Genomic DNA, 24,263 nt, shown 5'->3' on the forward strand with positions numbered 1-24,263 from the left:
CATGTATTGTGCTGTGATACGGGGGTGTTACAGCTTGTTCCCGTCAAGTTACAACAATTTTAATGGCGTGAAATGAATGCTAATTAAAACCACACCAGCAAAAAAAAAATGCAAAAATTGTTTTTTTTTTTGTTTGCCTGGCCGACTTGCTAGTTATGTAACATGTGACGTCGTACCAACAGAGAGAGAAGGAAAATTTTAATGTTGCCTTTGGTGTTATGTTTATTGGCCGTTTTCACGGCAGCCAATTTAGATTTAGGGATAAATATCTCCCCCAGATGGTATTCCAAAAATTTGTTAAATTTCAGTATTTATAAAAAGAAAACAAAAATACGTTTTTTCTTTCTAGAAAATAAGCATATGCATACTTTGTGATTCAGATTCGTTATTTTTAAGTCGCCTGCAAAGGGGCCATACGAAGAAAAACATATTCGCGGTGTTGACGAGTCAGATAGACATGTGAAACGAAAGAGTTTGGTTAACGCACCCTGCACGTATGCAGGGTGCTTTTGTTTTATAATGAAAACAATTCTTTTTACAAAAACATGTAGCGTTACAGGTATGTGGATGCCGCCTTCATTGCGGATATTAAGGGCGAAGGAAAGGATCATGATCGGAACGCAAATTAACTAAAATACGTTGATGAAAAAATTTTGAGTCTTGCTTTTTTTGGGCCATTTTGCATTTGCAGTCATGATTGTAATTAATATTAGAGGCCAGACCAAATTAAATAACTTGTGACACGCTCATTATTTTTGAGATATTATACGATCAGTGTTTTCATTTTTCTCCCGATTTAAAAAGTGCGAGCAAAAAGAGTACCTCAAGCTTGACCCACAATGAGCCATAAAAGAGTAGCGGAGAAATTTCAGTGGCATTGTCACTACCTCGGCTGTGTGCCGTCGACATATTCGCCAAAGACGCATGAAGGTACCGCCACCTACAACAGGCCAACTGACAAAAACGAAACGCAAAAATTAAACCACTTCACTGCACGATGGGAAAGTGTGCTTATATCTTCGCTTCTCTTTTGCGAATTCAACTATAACTACACCATATGGTCACGAATGACAAATGAATAAATAAACAGGAAGAAATGAACGTTTCATGGAGGCGAACTTGTGCCAAAAATAAAAGGGTACAAAAGATAATAGCGGAGCGTCGCAGGCGTCGAAGTCGGCGTAGCAGCAGAGTCGAACGCTGGGGCGAAACACAGTCCGGTTCGCCACGCGGCGCCCTTTATGTACATGCGTGAGCTATTGGAATAATCGGCGTAGAATGTTCGATGCGTAGAACATTCGGACTTCGAATACGCCAAATTATTCTCGAATCTACCAGAAAACTAAATTGCAAGAATAACAAAAGATGCGGCGCTCCCAGGAATCGAACTCTGGCTTTTCGCGTGGGAGGCAGGCGCGATAACTGTTGTAAAATAAAAATAAGAAAACGTGGAGATGCCCGAGACGGGAAGAGGGAAGGAAGAGCGACTTCGAAGACGAGCAGAAACCGAGGCACCAGCCCCTTTCCGGGAAACCGGGGAGAGGGACGGAGAGCCGCGGGGAGAGCGCGCCCCATCGTGGGGTTATAAACGACGAGCCCCCCTCTTGGACCAACGCTTGGTGGGGGCGACTTCTCCCTTCTTGTTGCAACGACAGTCGAAGGAGGACGTGCCTTCTCTAACTTTACTTAAATTAGTTTTCAATATCAATAAACCATGTTCTGTTATTCTAAAAACCAACGAGTCCTTTCCCTAATTCCACACTGTTAAAAAGTTGGTGCCGAAACCCGGGATGAAGGAAATTAGGACATGACTTCAACGCAGAACATCCAACGACTGAAAAGTGAAAACGACGAACGAGAAGAAGGCAGGAGCCATCTTGGATAGCCATCTTGGATTCGCCAACGAGAAGAAGGCAGGAGCCATCTTGGATTCGCCAACGGCTGAGGAAACGAGCTCCGGATCATGGAACGACTCAAGGGGAAACGAACTGCACTGCGAACACAGGTGACCAAACTCCTTTCTGAAATTGATTCGTACATCGAAAGCAACGAGAAAAACGAAAAGAACCTCAGCATCTCCTCCGCAAGGCTTGGCGCCCTCCAAGCACAACTGAACGAGGTGGACGCCGCCATCGAGCCACTAGTGCCGGAAGGAGAAGCCGAGCAAAACTTTGTGCGAACAATTGAATACAATGATCGGGTCGTCACCTGTATTGCAACACTTCAAGAAGAGTTGAAGGAAGTCCGAGCAAGTGCACCACGAAATTTGGATTCATCGCCGATGAGCAACAACGGAAACGCGACAACGACTGCCTGCCGAGTGAAGCTCCCGAAGCTCGAGCTACACAAGTTCGACGGCAAAAGCATCTCTTGGCAAGAGTTCTGGGAGCAGTTCGAGCAAGTAATACACACCAACGACCAGCTAACGACTTTGGACAAGTTCGGGTACCTCAGGGCTGCGGTGACCGGCGAGGCGTCAAGTGCCATCAGGGGTTTGCCTCCCACATCACGGTGCTACGAGGACGCCGTGCTTCTGCTGAAGAAACGCTTCGGAAATGAGGACGTCCTCGTTCAGACACACATGCGGAAGCTCCTAGATCTACAGCCAGTGCGAGACGCCGACGACGTCCGGGGTCTCCGTCGACTCTACGACACCATCATCTCCCATCTCCGAGGACTGGAGGCACTCGGACAGAAGCATCAGACCTTCGGTGCTCTTTTGTTTCCAGTGGTTCAGCGTACGCTGCCAAAAGAAATCCTGCTGGATTTTAACAGAACGATCGTGAACGAGCAAGCATCGGACGTGTCGACGCTGGACGCTTCAGCCGGAGGGATGTCCACCGGATCCGAGGACTCTCAGGAACGACCGACGGAGACAAGCACCACTGAACGAGGTATCGTGACACTATTCTCACGACTGCTTGCCTTTTTGAGAGTTGAAGTCCAGAGCCGCGAGAACCTAGCTGCACAACAAGCTATGGACACGAGGCAACAGCCGCGTGGATTCAGTCAGAAGAAAAACGAGAAAAAGGGAAGTCCCAGAGAACGCTATCAATCCTCCGCAGCATTACTGCATCAAACAACGAAACCTGATAGCTGTTTCTTCTGCAAAGAAAAAAACCACGCGACAGCTGCCTGCTCTGCTGACATTTCAATCGAAGAGAAGAAAAGACTGCTGCGCTTGGAGAGACGATGCTTCCGTTGCACGAAACCTAATCACCGCTCGAATGAATGCAGAAGCAGCATGCAATGCACGAAGTGTTCGAGACGGCATGCGACAACGATGTGCGACCCAGGCTACACGTCAACCAAGGTAGAAGCAAACCAAAATGCGATAACGAGCGTCCCAGTGAATCTGGAAACCGCCACAGGCGAAGCTGCCGGGCCAGCTGTCCTTCTCCAGACTGCAACAATCTGGTGTGCAGGAGAAACCAACGGGATGTTCGTCCGAGCTCTCTTCGACGGAGGGAGCCAACGTTCGTTCATTACAAAGAACGCGTCCGAACGTCTCGAGTGCAAGATCTTGGGACAGGAGACACTGACCGTCGGAGTATTCGGCGGACACCAATCAGAACGAGTATTTTGCAGGGTACTGGTTTCATTAACGGCACAAAACGGCAAGATACATAAGCTCGAAGTTCTTGAAACGGACGTGATATGCGATCAGAAGATCCCTATCCCAGAACCCAACCTGAAGAAACTACTCGGGCAATTGAAGATGGCCGACTCGACTAAAAATGAGCAACGTGGTGATATTGACCTTCTCATCGGCTCAGAGCACTACTGGGACCTTGTGACGGGGAAATCCAGACCACTAAAAGAGAAGCTAAGAGCGGTCGAGACTGCATTCGGATGGAGTATCCAGGGTCCCATGAGAGGAACAGTTCACGACGTACAATGTACGCAAACGATCGCCCTCAAGACATCAGTGGCAACGGCTGAAGCAACAGACTGCTTAGAGCGGTTTTGGACACTGGAGTCAATCGGAGTGACTGAAGACGAAGGAGTTGACTCGGCAAAACAACGGCAGCTAGACTCCTTCGAGGAGACCATCAAACGAGTTGGTTCCCGATACGAAGTTGCTCTTCCCTGGAAATCAAACGTGAATCTCGACGACAACAGGGAAATAGCAGAAAAACGACTGACCCAGCTGACGAACCGTCTCCAAAAAACACCGGACCTGCTTCGCGAGTACGACGCTGTAATGAGACAGTACTGTTCGGAAGGAATGGCAGAGCCGGTAACGAGGAACGACGTCGACGAGCAGAAGCCGACCTACTACATGCCACATCAAGCGGTGCTCCGAGAGTCAAGCAGTACGACGAGGTTGCGCGTCGTGTTTGACGCTTCATCGCATGGCAACAGGTCGAGGTCACTAAACCAAAACCTTGAAAGCGGACCTAACTTGACCGCTGACCTCGTTGGTTTGCTGCTCAACTTCAGAAGCCACAGGATCGCGTTGGCGGCAGATATCGAAAAAGCATTCCTGCAGATTGTAATACAGGAAGAGGACCGGGACGCATTGCGCTTCCTGTGGTACCAGACGACGCCAGACGCGAATGGACCGCAACCCCAGGTACAAGCTTGGCGCATGACGAGAGTTCCCTTCGGAACGACAGCCAGCCCATTCCTGCTCGTGGCAACCCTCAGGCATCATCTGAAGAGCATGGAGGAAGACTACCCAGATACAGCAACGCTTCTTGCGGATTGCCTGTACGTCGACGACCTCCTGACGGGAGCAGAAAACGAGGAGGAAGCTCTGAGGCTTTACAACGACGCAAACGCCATCTTCGGGACTGCTTCCATGACACTCCACAAGTGGGCCTCAAATAACCAGAGTATGAACGAACGCTTCGTGAATGACAGTTGTGAGGCCAAGCACCTAGGATATCTCACGGGCGTCCTCAAGGTGTTGGGACTGACGTGGAGCCCCCACACTGATCACCTGACGTTCACTCCATCGACGACTACGCAACCAGATTCTGGAATGAGCACGAAGAGATCCCTTCTCAAAACAACGGCTCGCCTGTACGACCCCCTCGGATGGTTGTCACCATTCACTGTTAGGGCAAAAGCTCTATTCCAGCAGCTATGGCAACGACATGTGGAATGGGATGAAAAACTGCCACAGGACTTGGACGGGAAATGGATGCAATGGTGTAGTGAACTGAACGATCTGCAAAACATTCGGGTGCAGCGCTACTACCAAGCCGGCACGACTGGAAGTGCGGAGAAAACTGCCCTGCACGTATTTGCCGACGCCAGCCCGATCGGGTACGGAGCAGTGGCTTACATCTGTGTCACAGACGCGGATGGAAGTACTACATCGACCATCCTGATGAGCAAGTCACGAATCGCTCCAGTCAAGCAACTGACACTACCGCGACTGGAGTTGATGGCATGTCTGTTGGCGGCCAGGTTGCACAGCTACGTCATGCAGAGCTTGAAACAAACGCCAGACGAGTCACACTTCTGGACGGACTCAACGATAGCTCTGCATTGGATCACAGGGCAGCCATCTCAGTGGAAACAGTTCGTGCAGAACCGGGTGACTGAGATTCAACGCCTCACCGACATCTCTGCGTGGAGACACTGCCCCGGACTGGAAAACCCGGCAGATCTCATGACCAGAGGGATCGGTGCTGATCAGCTTGTTGACAGTTCTCTTTGGTGGGAGGGAGCTCCGTGGATCAAGATGCACGAGAGCTCTTGGCCACACTCCCCACTAGTGGATGACTCTCCGCCGACAGCGTTGGTGGAGAGAAGGACGATTGAGGTGCTCCAAATACCGAGCTCCACTGCAGTTCCTTCAGTACTGAACATTGAACGCTACAGCGATGCAGCACGCCTCTTTCGGGTGACAGCGTGGATTCTGCGCTATGTCGGCAAGCTACGGCATGTAAACAGTAACACCGGTCAACTTACAGCCATCGAACTGGATCAAGCCGAAAAATACTGGATACGTCAAGTACAGCGGGAAGGGCTTCAACGGGAAATCGAGAGTACACAAAAAAGGGAGCGTCTTCCATCGGACTCGCCTCTAGGAGACATCCCAGTGCACATTGACGATGACGGCATTCTCCGTGTCACCGGTAGGCTTCAACAGAGTGACAAGCCGTACTCTGAACGACACCCCAGCGTATTGACAGGCAGACATCGCTTGGGAGAATTGCTTGTCCGACAGTCGCATCGTCAGGTGCTACACGGGGGAGTTCGGGACACCCTTGCCCAGCTTAGAGAGAGGTACTGGGTGGTGCGAGCACGGCAATTGGTGAAGAAGATAATCAAGGGATGCGTGACGTGCCAGCGCTTCAATGCCCGTCCGGCGACGGAAGTGACCGCTCCGCTTCCACGAGACCGAGTGACACAGGCTCAACCCTTCGAGGTCACTGGCGTCGACTTTGCAGGACCACTGCTGGTAAAGGGAGAAAACGGACTGCACAAGTCCTATGTGACTTTGTTCACTTGTGCCGTAACGAGAGCGATTCACTTGGAGCTCGTCAGAGATATGTCCACCGAGTCATTTTTGATGGCGCTGAGACGCTTCATCTCACGAAGAGGTGTTCCTCGGACCATTTACAGCGATAACGCACTCTCATTCAAGAAAGCCAACAGAGACCTCCAACAACTATGGAGCGCTATTCGTGATCCCGAGGTCCTTGGTTACGTTACCAACGCACGAATCGAGTGGAAATTCATCGTCGAGCGCGCCCCATGGTGGGGCGGGTTCTACGAGCGCCTCGTCGGATCAACGAAGCTCTCACTAAAGAAAGCGATTGGTGCCAGATGTTTAAATTTCGACGAGTTGGCAACAACACTGACCGAGATCGAGGCGGTATTGAACTCGAGACCGCTTACTCACGTCTACGACGAACCCGGAGAGCCCGAGCCCCTCTGTCCGTCTTTCTTTTTGACGGGCAGACGACTGACGACGCTGCCAAGCATGGGGAAGAAAGATGTCGAAGGTGTTCACACCGACCTCCGCAGGTTTTGGACCCACCGACAGATGATAACGGAAGCCTTCTGGCGCCGATGGAGCCAAGAGTACCTGGCGGAACTGAGGAACGTGCAAAGCCAGAAACAACGCCAGGGAAAACTGCTGGAAGAGGGTGATCTGGTTCTTCTCCGTGACGGCCTGCGGCCCCGACAGCAGTGGAGACTCGCTAGGATCCAGAAGGTGTTTCCGGGAAGAGACGGCAAAGTACGATCATGCCTGCTCAAGATGCCTGGAGGGTCAACGCTCAAAAGACCCATACAGTTATTGTACCCTCTAGAGATCGCATAACGGGACAAAAAAATGACGCTGTCATTTTGGGGGGGAATGTGTTGTAAAATAAAAATAAGAAAACGTGGAGATGCCCGAGACGGGAAGAGGGAAGGAAGAGCGACTTCGAAGACGAGCAGAAACCGAGGCACCAGCCCCTTTCCGGGAAACCGGGGAGAGGGACGGAGAGCCGCGGGGAGAGCGCGCCCCATCGTGGGGTTATAAACGACGAGCCCCCCTCTTGGACCAACGCTTGGTGGGGGCGACTTCTCCCTTCTTGTTGCAACGACAGTCGAAGGAGGACGTGCCTTCTCTAACTTTACTTAAATTAGTTTTCAATATCAATAAACCATGTTCTGTTATTCTAAAAACCAACGAGTCCTTTCCCTAATTCCACAATAACCATTAGGCCACGCGCGCGCTGCCTACTTGGCCAGCTACGCGCGTGGCAATATGATGTTGATATATTTTCAGCATCTAGATGATATCATATGCTCATTGTTAATAAGCATTTCCTGTACGGTTTTCTATTATTTACACACATAATCAAGGTAGACAGCGCGACAGATGCGTCAGTAGATCGCGTTATAATTACAATTTATTATTTTTCAGTACCATATTGGGGCAAGGCACAAGCACGACGTACGTTTTTTACAACCAAACATTCAGAAGACAAAGAATGAGGTAAGTCTCTGCTTGTTTGTGCGCGTATTTAAATGTTAAGAAATTTAGTGGATGCAAGGACCAAAAAAGCTCAGGTGCCTATTTATATATACTATATATGTTTTCATCTCAGTTTGATAACAGTTTTGGAGTACATTTTTTTAAGTTATATATATATATACAAAGTATATGTATTAAACTTGCATTCAATAAAATGAACTAAGTTTAACTTTACGTTGAGGTTAAGGTCACTAACACACCCTGAAAGGGCCACACATTAAAGTTTTCCGGTGACTTTTTTTAATACATGAAAAATAGCAGTGTTGTACGGAACGGCCTTCCAAGGAACGGCGTTCCTGGAACGCGTTCCTTTTAGGAAGAGCGAAGGAACGCCACCGTTTCATTTTGAATTGCTGGAACTGGAACGGGAACACGTTACATTTTTACTGGAACGGAAAGAGTAACGGCGTTCCTTTTTTTCGTCCAGTGGGGTAATTTTTATTTTGTTTCGAACAGGGAAATTTTGAAAGTACGAAAACAGTATCTTTACGAAATGCAGGATCTCGTTACGTTTTTGGCTACTAATCTTGTGGATTATTTTGTGTGGTCCTCGCTTGCTAACACTTTCGGGTGCAGGAGAGCTGGTGGACATTTATCCTTTTTTAAGTGCCCGAAACTGCGGTACAAAAAGCGAGGCTTTTAGTCGTAGGAAAAGAAAAAGAAAGAGGGTTGTTTCAAGCTCAGATACTTTTTTTTTGATTCCACGAGTCCTCATACACCCAGAAATCTACTGCCGAATACAGCCGCTTGTGAACTTCCATAACGAGACCTACAGTTACAACAAGATCACAGACTGCCAGACATCGAACGCACACTTGTATCCCAAGCATTGGTCACTTAAAAGATACAAAACAAAACAAAAAAAAACTTTGTTTCTTCCCTTGCCCTCCCCCCCCCCCCCCCCCTCCCCCCACCTTCAAAATGAACAACAAAGCCAACCTTACGAAGTATTTGTAGCTTTTAAGACTGACCTTCTAAAAGCCCTGCCCTCTCCTCGACTTGCTCGTCTTGCGGACAGCAACATCGAGAAGCAACTGTTGTTAAGTTCGAACAAGGGACTTTACTCAATTGAAACGTGTGAGGTTGCTGTAAAACGCTCGTACAATGTTGGTTGAAAGTACATTCGGGTCGTCTGAATCGTCCACTACAAACATGGATATGGTTAAAAGCTGAGATTTTTAACTTGAATATATCAACAAATGAAACCCTGCTTCTGCTTGTTTTCTCCTCCTAGCTGTTTCCCTTCCATAACGACATACAAACTCGTACGTTGACTACTAATGGTATAAGTAAAAGAAGTCTGCTTAAATAAACTAAATATAGTAATTAGCAAAATACAAATGTAATATATATGTAACGATACGTTCCATTTTTTAAACTGTAACGGGAACGAGTTCCTTTTTCACAGATGTAACTTGTAACGGGAACGCGTTCCAAAAACCAAAAGGAACGAGGAACGAGCTTTCGTTCCTTTTTTTGAGGAACGTGTACAACACTGAGAAATAGCAATCTTTTTCAATTGATTATGCGGAATAAATTGATTTTAAGAGTGTCACAGAAGAGTCTTTGTGCACTATTTTGAGAAATGTCAAAATAGCGAGTGGTCAAACATGCGATTCCCAACAGGCAGCATAAAACATGTGTCCATTTGATAACTCTGAGCGAAGTTTGGCACCTTTGAAATACGACCCTTTTTTTTAAAGACCACTGCAATGGTCGAGGCGAAAAATGACGTTTCGTTAATTTTCGCCTCTGTTAATGGTAAATATTTCGAAAGCCAAATACCCACCAAGCTTGCTGTTTGCGCGGTCTTTTATTTCAAGATTGCTCCCAAAACACACACAGAGACACACATATAATATATATATATATATCTGTGTGTGTGTGTTTTGTATATATATATATATACATATATATGCAAATATATACATGTCTATATATATATATAGATAGATATAGATATATATATGCTACCTAAAACTAAGTTTGAAACTGCGCAACCAGAGAAACAAATTTTTCAACGAAAAAGTGTATACTGACCGTAAACGATTCATAAATACAAGAAGTATCAGAACGAATTAAGACTATAATCTTTAGACAACTGGAGAGAGAATGGACATATAACGATTTAGTAAACACTTTTAAAGGAGAGTCAGATAAGTTCAAAATCAAACAAGAAGGAAAAAGGAGAAGGAAACACACACCGAAAAGCCGGTAGGGCAGTGAAGTTAAAACGGCCATGGCAGGGTGACAAGACCCCTCAAGGGAACACAGATGGATGAAGGAAAGGGGGGACTCACCCGCTGAGGTAGCGTGGAAGTGAAATACCTTTCAGAAAAAAACAGGAGAGGCATCTGCTCTAATCCAGGCCAAGATTAATAGAGGTGGAGTGCAGTGCATGATGGAAGTAGATCAAAATAATAGGAATGGAGCAAAAGGGTTCTGAGAGCACAGTAATGCACAGGGAAGAAAAACAAGGGTTTCAGACAAAGGAAAGTTGGGACTTCCTCCCTCGTGGCTCCGGCCCAAACTCGCCACCCTGTCTCCCAGAGGGTCCGGTGCCAGGATAACGCCTACTACGTTTGACCAGAAGAAAACTGGCGACTTCCTCACTCTCAAGAAAAAAGGGTGTCAAAAGGTGTATTCTTACACCCTTTGTCCCATATAATACACCCCAGAATTTCAATTCGACGTACAGTGCCCTACAGTCGAACAGAGGGCCCGAAATTTTACCAGGGTCTTGATAGCCGTGTGGTACAACATTGTAAATAACTAAACTACGTATCAAAGACAACATAAAGAAAACACCGAGTTTTTACAGTAGGGCCAAGAAAACCCGAATTATTTTTTTCGTGTTCAGTAAAACGTACATGAGCTATTTTAATAAGTTGTACCATACGGCTATGAAGCCCCTCGTAAAATTTCGGGCCGTCTGTTCGTCTGTAGGGCGCTGTATGTCGAATTGAAGTTTGGGGGTGTATTATATGGGACAAAGGGTGTAAGAATACACCTTTTGACACCCTTTTTTCTTGAGAGTGCTCACCGGGGGGAAGAAAGGGGGGATATCACAAGAAAGATATCTAGTTCAAATTGGATTGCATATACACTATGTGAACCTTTCTTTACAAACAAAGAAAATGGTTACAAAACAAAGGCCTACACCCTGAGGGTGCGATTTTTCTTCTAGATATACGGGGTGTTCCTATAAAAAAAACTCATATTTATAAGAATAGGATGGTTAAAAAAAATCTCTTTGGGTACAAAATACCAGCTGCGATAAACGTCAGTAATTATAGAAAAAATTCCAAATTAGCCAACCAATTACCTAAAACTTACTCATGTACTTTTTATTTAGTTAAAATAAACACATGGTTCCAATTACAAACTTGATAAGTGTCGTAGAAAACCACTAAATTAGTTTTAGTACGACTGGATGCACGTGTGGGAGCGCGGGGGTGCTTTAAAGTTACCGCTCGTGAAGCAGGCGGAAGACCGGCCATAAGAAAATGTAGATGATATTCTTATCCGCGCTTTTGGATCGCTGGCCTTGTGTCTGCCGCACAAGTGATAACTTTCGCGGACCCCCGGGATTTGCGCGTGACACAAGTCATGCAATAGTTGACTGATTTAGAGTTTTCGATGACGCTTAGCAATTGGAACCAAATATTTATTTTCACGATTTAAAGGTAGATTAGTAAATGTTATTTAATTAGTTTGCTAATTAGTATGTTTTTCATAATTCTGATGTCGACCGTGGCTGATCGTTCATTCCCGCAATTTTTTTATGTCACTCACCCTAAAGTTAGGAAGTTTTGAAAGTATTCGCTGATCCACCAGGTGTAGTTACACATTTAGTATGAGACATGCGTCAGTGCTTGTGAGAATGAAAAAAAAGGATTACTTTATTGCACCCCAATTAAAAATACACTACCATTTTTAAGACGGTACAAATTTCACTTTACATTCTTACCAAATATTATAAATAGTGTTTATTTATCATAATGTAGATGGTACAATACCACAAAAAGCAGCACAAATACGGCTTGACAAGTAACCGACCCCACTTTTTTTAGAAATCGCAATAGCAGCGATTGCATCACAAACCCAACAAGCAGGTTAATTTTCATAGTAGGTAAAGCATGCGTGCGGAAACAAACCTCTTGTCGTATTAAGGCGAAGTGTTTTTACTGATTCAACGTAGTGCTTGAATTATGACACCTGGAATACTGGCAATTTCTAAGACACGACTATAGATGTTGATGAAACTGGCGAGGGCAAGACCTGGGACCATGATTTTGAACAGTTTTCTGAGGAAAATGAAATTGTAATAATTGAAACCAGTCGACTGGTAGAACGCTTTAAAAGTTAGGTTTGAAGCCTTAAAGGTTATTTCGCGATGATTTATAAACACTAAGGAGAAGGAAAACAGCACTGCTAGTTGCTTCATCAGCGCGCTGTTTGATCATACATGAAACTTTTATGAAGCACAGAGTCAATACTATAATGAGAAGTGTAAAACTTATCCGCGCATTTACCATCATAACGGTATAATAATGTACTCAAGAGGTTACACTGGCGCTGGTGTCTATGCGACATTCGGAATGCAAATTGAACCAGAGAGACCCCAGTGTACTTTTGCGGTGCTCCTGTGCGTTCCTATGGGAAAACGCGCGTGCGTTTTGTCTCTTCGCCGGGAAGTAACATATATCACTTCTGTTACTTCGATCGTACCGAATTACATGCACACTTATTATCATTGTAAAGGCTTAACTGCTTTAGCTACAGTATTTTTCTCGTCAATAAACGACGTTAAACTTAGCTATATTTAAGGTACAAGCCTCTGTTCCTTGCAGGTGCGTAAATACGAGCGACGATTCCAAGCAAAATGACAATCGAAAGGAATGTAAAGTGTTCAAGGTTTGCCAGCAGTCCGGCCACTATATGAAAGTTACCCCATCTTGCAACTTTATTACCGGTTTAAAATATTTTTACGTAAAGTATAAATTACGTGGGCTATGAAAAGTGTTTTTAAATATTATTTCCTATGCTAGACAGACTTTACCGTGCACCTGCTTTCTGGCACATCCCCATTGTCCGATTTCAAGCGCACGGTGCTGGTTTGAAAACAGAAGGATTCTTTCTGCACAAACAGAGATACCAAAGCCATACTTATTTATTCAATCAATCAATGAATCAATCATTTTATTTCTTCAAGTCAAATACAAATTCGACTTGAACGGTCCGCTGGCACAAAAGGCAAACAGGTTGCCTGACAAGGTGCCAACGGCCGGTAAGGACGGCAAAATCCAACAACAAATACAAAAAAAAGCAAAGAAAAAAAAAAGAATCCGCGCATGCAGAAACCCACAGTAACACAACATCGTGATAACACCCAGACATCATACAAGGCAAAAAAATACATATGCGTACAAACAACACCAGGAAGCACAATAAATCACACATCCCGCCATTAGACATTGTCAGGGAGTGATAGATAAGAAACACAAAATGGAAATAAGACAGCAAAAAAAAAAAATGGCCTATAAAGTATACTATGTAAAAATGAGTATACGCATGAATTACATAGTACAAAGTACATAGTGTAAAAAAATAAGTGTAATGCTTGTGTATGGAAAGCATTACACGATTAAAAAGTACCATATATTTTACGGTCGTCAGTCAAAAAGACAAATAAGAAATGGTCAGGAAAAAAACTCTTTGCCCATAATTCACCTTTAAAACAATAAGAACATATGCAGGCAAAAGTAAAAAGCATTAGTATATTTATATTTACATAATACGTATCTCATGTTCGACCAAGAAGGAGCGAAGCTGTTTTTTAAAAGCCCCTGTGGTGCCTGCAAGCAATACGTTGTTGCCTAGAGCGTTTAATAGCTGGGGTATTTGGAAGTTGATATTTTGGTTGCCGTAATTCGTTCTAGTTTGTGGTAGTTTATAAGCTGACTTTGCCCTTAGGTTATAGTCCGTTAAATTTGAGGGAATTAAATCAAAGCTATTTACTCCTTTTGCATGAACTAGCTGTCCAAGTTTATAGTGATATAGCCTATTGAGCGGTAAGATATTAAGTTTTTCAAGTAATCATTAGGATTGCTAGCGTATTTTGCGCTGGCTACAATTCGTATTATGCGTTGTTGTAAACGAATGAGGCCATTATAGTTTGTTTTGCAAGTGGTACCCATACTAGAAAGCAATAATACAGTTTTTGATAAAACAAAGTATAATATAGTTGCACTTTTAGCCAGGTAGGCAAGATATCCCTTGTTTTATAAATGGCTCCTATAGCTCTAGATAACTCTTTCTTGATGTTCATGGTCTGTGTAGTCCAAGATAGTTGGTCATTAAACCATACACCTAAAAACTTGCAGTCAGATATTTGTTCTATAGTGCAGTCATTTATTTTCAAGCGTGGTTGTCTGGCAATTTTTTTATTTTTTGCCCTGAAAAGCATATATTTTGTCTTCTTAGTGTTTAGTTGCATTTTATTTGCTTCCAGCCAGCTGTTTAAAGTTCGTAAATAATTATTTGCATCGCGTTCAATGACGTCAATAGTAGTGCCAGAAAAAAAGAGACTGGTATCACCGGCGTACATAATTAAACTTGTAGAGTTTGCGATGTTGACTATGTCGTTAAAGTAGATAATAAAAAGTAACGTTCCTAAAATGAAAATCTGCAGAACCCCATACTTAAGTGTCATGTGGTCGGAATAAATACCATTATTTTGTATATATTGTTCGCGATTTTGCAGAAAGCTACTTATTAGTACACACGCGTCAGCTGAACTCTAGCGTACAAAATAGTAACTCTATGCTTACTATAACACATCTTTAGGCTTTCCACACTGCATTCTGTGCATGAGTTGATACTACTGTGGTCACGCTATTGTAGTTTAACCTTGATAGCGTAATTTGTCTTGCTTCTGTTTCACTGTAAATAAACATGGCCGCTCTGCTAGCAGCGTGCACTAAAGCGAAACAAAAGAGCAATGGTTCAATTTTTTTGGTTGGAAGGTGTATCAGGGGTTGAAATTTATCGGAGGCTTATCATACAATACAGGGACAGTGCTCTGCAACATAAAAGATTTTATGAGTGTATCTAGACGTTTAGAAGTGTCCGTACAATCTGCATGTACGAAGGGCGAGCCGGACGTCCACCGGTGTGGGAACCGCGTAAAAGGTTGGGCGACCAACCGACACATTTGTCTTGGAGGGAGTACCCAAGGTAGTGGCGCTAGACGAAGTGCATCGAAAAGGAAAGAGACAGTCTGGAAAAATTATGTCTTGTTAAACCCCTACATTTCTATAATTTAGTATAATATGTACAGTGCGGATAATTGTTTACTTGCCCTAACATATACCATTCACCGCAAGGTTTTCTGGAAGGTTTGGTCTGAGAAAATCTAAATTGATTATTAAATTCCACTTAACATTTTTGAGCTAACTATGATTAAAAGTAACACATGCATATAAAATAATCTGAACTGGTACTTGAGTGAACACATTACTATCCCATTTTACCTGAAGAGGTCAAGTAGCGATCACTGATGCTGCGCATTTTATTACAAAATAAATAAAATAATTTTATAAACCATAAGTTCAGTGGTGTGCGCAATGGCATAATCTTAGGTCCAGAATTGAAAGACCGACTTTAATTTGTACAATCTTCTATCTTCGCTCGTTGCTGTTCGTGATATATAGAAGTTTGCCTACGCAAACTTGCGATCGAACGTCGCAAGATTGCGTAGGTCAGGAAAAGTATTGATGAAAAGGGATACGTCGCTGATACGTGTATGCATCAATGTTGTAATAAAAGTTTGATGCACAACATAAACTTTGAACAAATTATACTAACTCGGTTATTGTCAGCGAAAATATTTATCTTATTTTATTTTCAAAAATACGTTTTGATCTTGGTATTCCAAAGCAAAACGATACTTTTAAGATATTTTTTTGTACTTTTGCCGTTTGTTACAGCAGTCTAGATTGTCGTCGAAGCACTCACCAGTTGTTGAGGCTGCTGCTGAAAGCAATTCAACCAGTCGATTCAGTCCACCTATTGCGCAAGTGTTCAAATGCCCCCTGTGTAAAAACAACGTCCTGGAAAGCAAGCTAAAGGTAGGTAGTACCACCAAAAACGGCCGCCAAGAGTTTCATTTGTTGAAATAACATATTAAACACGGCGTTACCTCCACTGGAAATGTGTAGCTACCAAATAAATAATACAAATTTTAAGAAGTGTATTTTATATGGGAGGAGTGAATATAGAAACGCATTTTTAATAAAGTTCTAGGTATTTTTAATTAAGGTAACAAAAATAATTTTCGTTGCCCATATCACTGCAGAGTGAGGGTCTATGTTGTATTTTAAACCCGGTACGTAAAACGTGAACTATCAATTCTACGTGAAGCTAACCATAGGCTTTTTTCTATGTAATTTCAAAATTTATTAATAACTTTCAGCCATCGTTAGAGAAAGAAAATATTATAACAAGATATGTTAGGACAATAGAAAGGATTAACCCTTGTAACTTGTTTTATTGTGGTCCGCTACAAATACATAATAAAACTTGCATTTGGCATTATAATTAGTGTTCGTATTTTATGCACAAATACTGAAATCAATTTAACTTCTGGCAATAAAAAAAGAAATTATCTCTGGGCATTACAAAATATTCACCGTTCCTAATAACGGTTGTTTTCTACATAAGAGATGTAGCCTCTTACATACCGATCCAGTCTACGAAGTCTCGCTGACTCTTTGGATGGCAAATTAACCTGTAGTCTTAGTAGTTTGGCATCTTTGTCGTGTACAATAATGTACACGACAAAGAATGCGGGTCAATTCTATTATGATGTGCTAAGAAAAGGTTTTGGCATACAGGCAACCAATACACAGAAAATTATGAGGATTAGAACAAAACGTTTCGAACACTATAATTGAATCTCTGAGTAATGGGAAGTAACCATGTAAATACTTTTATAGAATGCACATCACCTAACCATTGGACTGATCCGGGTCATTTTTCATATACCTTCCCTCTGACCTATGACTATGACGCAAAAGTATAAGATAATTGAAATCTTTTTGAGAGATGAACGACATGTTTGTGAATGTGTTGATTTTCTTGACGGTTCATTTTAATTTATACATTATTTTCTGACGGTAAACAAAAGTACTGAAATTTTATTTGTACGCAATCTAAGCTTGTTTTTACTTTTGGTTAATAATCATCACCATTTTATGCAGAAGTGTATTTTTCGTCCCAGGAACACAACTATGAGTGTCCGAAGATCGAAAGGGAGTGTTTCGACTGCGGTGTCGACGTTCTCAACGAAAACCTACAAGATCGCCTGGACAAGGAGTGCCAGAAGCGAGTAGTTTTTTGTGATGCGTGCCAAGGTCCAGTGACTTACACTCAACTTGGCGTAAGTGCTTAATTTTTCTCTCGCGCTTTGTTTCTTAAAATATTGCCCAGAATGTGCTTTAGACCCAATTTTTTAGACTTTTCTAGTTCACTTTTATCCCTTTGTTATGCTGTACATAGAATGGCCAATAATATCAAGAAAATAAAAGATAAAAACAAGTACTTGTTCAAGATTGCGCGTGAAAAGAAGGCCCTAAACCCCGCCCACAATGACGCTTAGGCAGGTAACTTACATTTTACTCACATCGTCACTATACACCCACACTGTGTTGCCGGCGCCTCCACCAAGTACTGGCCTCCGAGATAGTGACAACCCGACTGAGACGACTACGTCACTCTTTTAAGCGTCACTATGGAAAGAACTTCAGCCGCTTCAGGACGAGAAGTCGTGAAAACTAATCTATAAATATCTAAAAAATTATTGCCTGTTCTCCAATTCTTTTAAAATGTCTAGCATCTAATATTAATGCCCGTGAATACTCCAATTGCGACGTTACCCATAAAACCAATTCAAAATTAATCAACAGAGTTCAGTTAATTAACCAACTTACGGTGACGGTTACTTCATTGCTTAATGTCCACCGAGTCTGGTGATTGTTTCGTGAAGACGACCCCCCGGTAACGCATCGTTTTAAGTGCGTTCAAAATCAAATGATACACTTCGTACGCTCTAATGGTTTGGTACCCATATTTTATTTGGAGAATACGAACAACTTATTGAAGGCACTATTATGCATGCCGAGCGGTCTTTCTGAACAACAAAGAAGCGAACATTTATGTGGTTTATTCTTAATGCTGACTTGATCAACACGGAAAACCTGGTCCAGTAAATCTACGCGCTCAGTGTAAGTTGTGTGTGACATCGTTAATAGGGGTGTGCGTATAGTGATTTTTGAAACCGAATTGAATACGAATCGAATACTTGTGGCACTAAATCTAATACGAATACTAATCAAATGATTTTCGAATAGTTTCCGAATAGTAGGTAGACAGCTACTAAAGAAGAGCGAAGAGATTTTGGAACAATTATTTTAATTGTTCCAAAATGTTTCTTAAAATTATTGTAGAGACGCTACTAGACGATAATGAGTAGAGTTCAACAATGTGTAATTAAATAGAGTCAAAAGCTACTAAAATATTAGAATGCTAAACATAATATCACAATTCACCCGGATGTTCAGCATAAAATCAGAGTTCGCTTGATCCTGGTAGATCCTGAAGCAATGTACTTAGTAGGAACTCTACATTCCCTTTTTATTCCTTGTTGTAGCAGATGTCCTTCAATCGAGGATCAAGGAAGGTGGCAAGGGCGTGATGTGCTAGTGTGCCTACGTCCAGGAACCTTGTTTTCACTGATCTCAGAAGATTGTGGGAAAACATATTCTCTTGTTTTACTTACGTTCTCAAAAAGCAACATTTTCACACATTGAACAAGTGGAACAACCATGGAAAGTGTTGGGAAAGACTCAACACAAGCAGCTGTTGTGGCTTCTTCAATTGGTTGCATAAAAGCGGCCGAAAACCTTCCATATTCTACTGCGCTTTCTTTTCGAACAACTTCCCGCTTCTGCCACTTCTACTTCGCTGCTACAGAGTGGAGGTACCGTTGCAATCAGTTTCGAAACGTTTCGACGGCACGATTTCCGAAAGCGTTCACGAGCATTCTCGTGCGAAAGCGGCCCCTAAAGGCTGAACCACATGTAAGCGATTTAGCGAGAGACGTGACGAGCGACAGCGACGAGAGTCAGCAGCGACTGATGGAGATTTCTAACTGTCGCTCGGTGTTTGGATTTCTAGAAAACGGCCTCATGACCTTGGTCTCTTGCTCCCGCCACTTCCCCGCGGCTTGCCTCACTGCGCGACTGAACGAGCGACAGCGAAGCGGGTCGACGTCGCCTGTCTCGTCTCTTGTCGAATCGCTTTCATGCGGGTTATACTTAACAGTGGTCCCTGATGGAGGCAACAGCAACGTACGTATAGAGAGAAACTGCTGCTGCCGAGGATATTAATCATTCTCTAGGAGAAGAGGCTACGTATTGCCATCTTGCGGGTACGTATGGCAGGCGTACCGGAGCGCTGTGGGACGCCTGTGAAGGGAATCTCGCGGCGCGGCACTGTAACGACTATTCGGAAATTATTAAAAAAATATTTGAAACTTTTGAAAAATATTATTCGATTCGATTAACAAATCGAATAGGGTAATATTCGATTCGTTATTCGAAAATAACGAATATTTGCACAGCCCTAATCGTTAATGAAAAACGCTGTTCAATATTTCAAGATACTGCCAAATTTTAAAGAAGTTTACACTTCGAAGAGTACTGCTGATGGGTACAATGATGCCTTCCCTTTGGTTACTGAGAAGATCAAGAGAAAGTGCTCAATAATATTGCTAAATCTTTTTATAGTTCACTTTTCTTTTAAACTTTCCTAGCCAATGTATGCCAGTCACCAGGAAAACTACTGATGCTTAATGAATAAAACAAACAGAAAATACGAGCTATTAGCATGTTGGAACTATTGTTTCCTCCTTTCTAAATATATTTGGAATAAATTTTATATCTAATCATTACATATCACTGAAACATAACACTGTGTTTTTTATGAGTAAAAACAAAGTGCACTTGCAACTAATAATTAAGTAACAATGTTCGGATATGTGCTCTGTAGACGACTACAGTGTGTGGGACGTAAAATTATTCTAGTGGTCCCGAAGGGACCACTAGAATGACGTCACAAAAGCCACATTTTTATGTTATCGGATTTCGCGACCCTTGCGGTTGGTTCTGGAAGTTACGGCAAAACGTACGAGCGAACTCAAGTGCCGCTGTCGTCGCGGAGTTCCCACTCCTGGGTGCTAAAACTTCTGTTGCCTGTCAAGCTCGAGAGGGACCTGCCGGCAGTAGAACAGGCGTCTGCCACATTCATCACCTCTGCTGTGACTCAGCCAGAATCGCGTACGGCGACAACATGACACCTCTGAGACTCACCACTTTTTAGGACGTTTTGAGCAGACCAGTCGAAGACGCGTTCCATTTGCACCGTAGTTGTACCTATTGAACTGCTTCAAACACAGTCATAGTCATGTCACTTGTTCCAGAAAGGCGCTAATGTAAGATAAAGAAAAGGGCTACCCAAGGCCAGATACTATCATTATAGTTGAAATTAAAATTAATATAAATTTATATATTTCTTGGTTTTATTTAATAAGGTATACACCCCTTTTTAAACTCTGTACTTATTCTGAAACTACACACGAGCGCCATTTAAACCTCTAGCGTACATTATAATAACTCTATGATTTTAAGCGCTGAAATACAGAAAACCAAGCTATTAGAACACAAAATGGCTGGGTGGTTTCATTTGAGGTCAGACAGTGGAGTACATTTTAAATTGTTTATCTTTACTATTGGTTTTGTGTTTCGGCATATACCAAAGTAAAAACAAGGCTTAATATCTGAATCTTGAGACATATTTAGTTTTAAAGTGAATTTCTAAATGAGGAGAAAGTACGTCGGAATTGTAATGATTTTCGTCTGTAACATGTTAGATTCGAGCTCGAGTAAAAGTATCATGTTTCTCGATAGTTTACTTTTAATTCTCGCACCTACTTCTAGTAAAAACGAGCACCAATATTTTCTCGCGGAGGATTAATGCAATATTGAGAAATTATAGTCTAATAAAGTTAGGCTAGTGGTCGTTCTGCAAAAGCACGCCCTGTTGGTACTGGAAGCTTTCAACGCATGGGCATCATTTGTTGCAACATATTTTTATAATCTATTAGCTTCTAATGAAAATGTTTGCGAATAGCTTATTCGCATATAAACAATTTACTACTTCCATAAATAATAAATTCTTGCTGACTATAATTACAAATTCTACATTGCATAGCGTTTGCAAAATGAGACTGATATAAGCATGTAGTAATGAAATGCTTCTCCACCTGTATACGTAAAGAGAAATCCACCGCTGTACTTCTTTTTGTGCTACTTTTACGTGAATGTTTTCGTCTAGAATTACTTGAAACCCCTCACGGGATATAATACAATACTGTAAGCCACAACGAATGCACTGGAAAAATGTATTATGATATGTTGTTTAAATGTTTTTGCTTAAGCCCATATAATGTACAAGCCAATAACACATAACAAAATGTTGTGAACCCGTTGTTTGGGGTTTCGAGTAATGAGAAGTCACCGTGTAAATGTCTTTATAAAAGAGAAGTCGCCTAAATTTCGGATTGATCAGTGGCATTCATCAGGTACCGGACGCCCCCTGACTCATGACTATACGGAGAGCAAGTCGTCTGCATCTCGCGCAGGGGTTGCGGTGACGTCAGCAAGACGCCCGGTTCTGATTGGCCTTGAATGAAAGGATAGTGGGTAGACCTCAATGCTAGATGCCTCGAGGTTTTCGCACTATTATATTCAATCAGCCAATAAGAGCTCGAAATTCTGACATCACCGCGACACCTGTGCAAGAACTAGACGAGCTTACCCTCTGCATTGCACAACACCTCACAGGAATTCAAGTTTTCCCTTGTACGATAAACGGCATGTTTAAAACTCTGTTGCTGTCGTTGCGGGTTCATTCTATTTTCATCACGGGAGTTCATCACGGGAGTTCGTCACGGGAGTTCGTTGAAATAGGGCGAAATGGAAGGAAAAGAAAGAAACTATCTTAGGGAACAAACTGTCCCCCACGGCGGACGTCAGGATTATTGCAAAAACCCACTACTTATTTACCAAAATGTTTACGTAAAATTTAATTAGCATTAAAATTAGTCAAAATATACAGATGGTTCAAATAAGTTTATTAATTTAGGAAGATTTGTAGCCGGTTGAAGCGGGAAAGTGCACTGAAGTTTCCACTAGGGCAGCAGGCGGAAGGCTGGGGATGCGAAAACGCAGTAGATCCAATAATAATCCAGGTTTTCGCTTTTCCAGCCTTCCGTTTGCTCCAACAATGGTACCTTTAGCATTTTTCCGCGCTTCTCACGCGCTTCAAGTTTTGCTAACATTAACTTATTAAGGGGGTTTGACGACGATCAGCAAGTTCATAATTTAAGCTTGCTTTATTTTTATTAATTAGAACAGTAAAAGGTAAATATTTTGTAATTATTTGGCTAATTTGTGTGTCTTGCAACCTCCATCTCCGCCTGTCAGTTTCTTTCCGACGCGTTTTTTTAACGAGCCTATTTATAGGGAGTTCTGAAAGTATTAGTAGAAACAGCAGGTATTTCTTCTATGGTAAACAAAGGTGCTATGATTATATTTTTGTCTCTTTGCAGTTTGCGACCCACGCTGGTTTTTATTTCCTATTTTTAATGGTCATCACCATCGTAAGCACAAGTGTATGCCTTTTCACAGAAACACAAGTCTGAGTGTCCGAAGATCGAAAGGAAGTGTTCCGACTGCGGTGCCAACGTTGTCAATCAAAAAATACAAAATCATCAAGAAGAGGAGTGCCAGAAGCGAGTAGTTCTTTGTGACGCCTGTAAAAGTGCGATGTCTTATGATGAACTTAGCGTAAGTTGTTTTTAAGACGCGGAAAGAGTTTCAGTACTTGCTGTCTCTCTTGCGCTGCTGTTTCTTAAAATAATACCCACAGTATCTCTTAAGCCCCGAGGTTTTTTTTTAATTTTTTATTTCTCTTTCATTTATATTTTGACGAAGAAAAGATCCCGATAATGCTAAGAAGAAAAGGCAAAAAACAAAATGATTCAAAATTCCACACACAGAAAAAAGAAAAAAAGCAACCGATGCTTAGCTTACAATGGCGCTCAGACGAGTGACGTAGTCATGAGTCAGGTTCTTAGTATTTCAACAATGTGTTGTCTGCCCCTTCTTCAAAGACACGTCACTGATATAGTGGCCTCGTGCGATTTACCTGCGCCAGCTTGTCCAGACTGCCGTATTCAAATTAAGGGTGCAGCCTATCTGAAAACAAAGGAAGTACATTAACTCGCACTTTTCTGCAGTGGTGCAGGCTGGTGCAAGTAAAAAAAGAATAACCCCAGTGACAACGTAATTGTGATGAATACGTTACTCTTCTCAGCGTCAATGTGAGCAGAGCTTCGGGCGCTCTTTTTAGGCGCGATCTAAAAATCGGGCGAGAGGTCACGACAACTAATCAGAGTATCGACTCCAGAAGCCATTGCCTGTTAGCAAACATTTTCAATTGGTGTGGCCCCTAATAGTAATTGCCAACAATAGCGCAATTGCAGCGTGCCCCACAGAAACAACATTGAAAAATATAATCAGCAGATGTTTAGCCGACTCACAGCGACTTGTATTCCGTCAAATAATGTTCGTCGGGCACGAGAAATATGTGCTGATACGGCAACCATGCGACCCTCACACCCTTTTTACAGAAAATAGTTTGAAATAAAATTAAGCACCCTGCATATTGTCCAGGTGTGGGACATGCATACGTTTTATTCGGAGTATACCTACAGTTCTTAGTTCGTGATGCTGACTTGTTCAACATTAATATTTTTTGCTTCAATCAATATTTGCGCACAGTGGAAGTTGCTGACGGCATTTTTAATCAAAGGCAATGTTTTAGATAACCGTATATGTATATGCACTACCTAGTATTGAATACGTTTGCATTTTGGAGAGCACTGTTGATGGGTATAGTTTGATATCTTATCTCGAATAGACCGATAAGGTCAAAATATATTCGCTGATACTATTTCTATCTTGTAATTTGTTCCTTGTTTTTCGTGCCCATAAAACATTTATACCAGCCCACCAGCGAAAATACCTATGTTTGAAAAATACAACCAAGGAAAAAGACATTAAAAACTGAATCGAGCTTGGTTTCGTATCAA

General features: G+C 42.5%; 1 protein-coding gene across 1 annotated transcript in view; it reads left to right on the forward strand.

The window, feature by feature from the left end:
• LOC120837931 (TNF receptor-associated factor 6-B) overlaps nucleotides 1-24,263 on the forward strand; it is a 55,718-nt gene that overhangs the window by 20,894 nt on the left and 10,561 nt on the right. Inside the window, exons 3-6 of the mRNA XM_040207579.1 lie at nucleotides 7,877-7,948; nucleotides 15,979-16,119; nucleotides 17,271-17,429; nucleotides 22,798-22,956. Of these exons, the coding sequence (XP_040063513.1) occupies nucleotides 7,877-7,948; nucleotides 15,979-16,119; nucleotides 17,271-17,429; nucleotides 22,798-22,956 (531 nt within the window). The remainder of the gene's footprint in view (nucleotides 1-7,876; nucleotides 7,949-15,978; nucleotides 16,120-17,270; nucleotides 17,430-22,797; nucleotides 22,957-24,263) is intronic.

This window comes from Ixodes scapularis, unplaced genomic scaffold (genome assembly GCF_016920785.2).
Source record: "Ixodes scapularis isolate PalLabHiFi unplaced genomic scaffold, ASM1692078v2 PGA_scaffold4__175_contigs__length_147842914, whole genome shotgun sequence".
Classification (NCBI taxonomy): Eukaryota; Metazoa; Arthropoda; class Arachnida; order Ixodida; family Ixodidae; genus Ixodes; species Ixodes scapularis.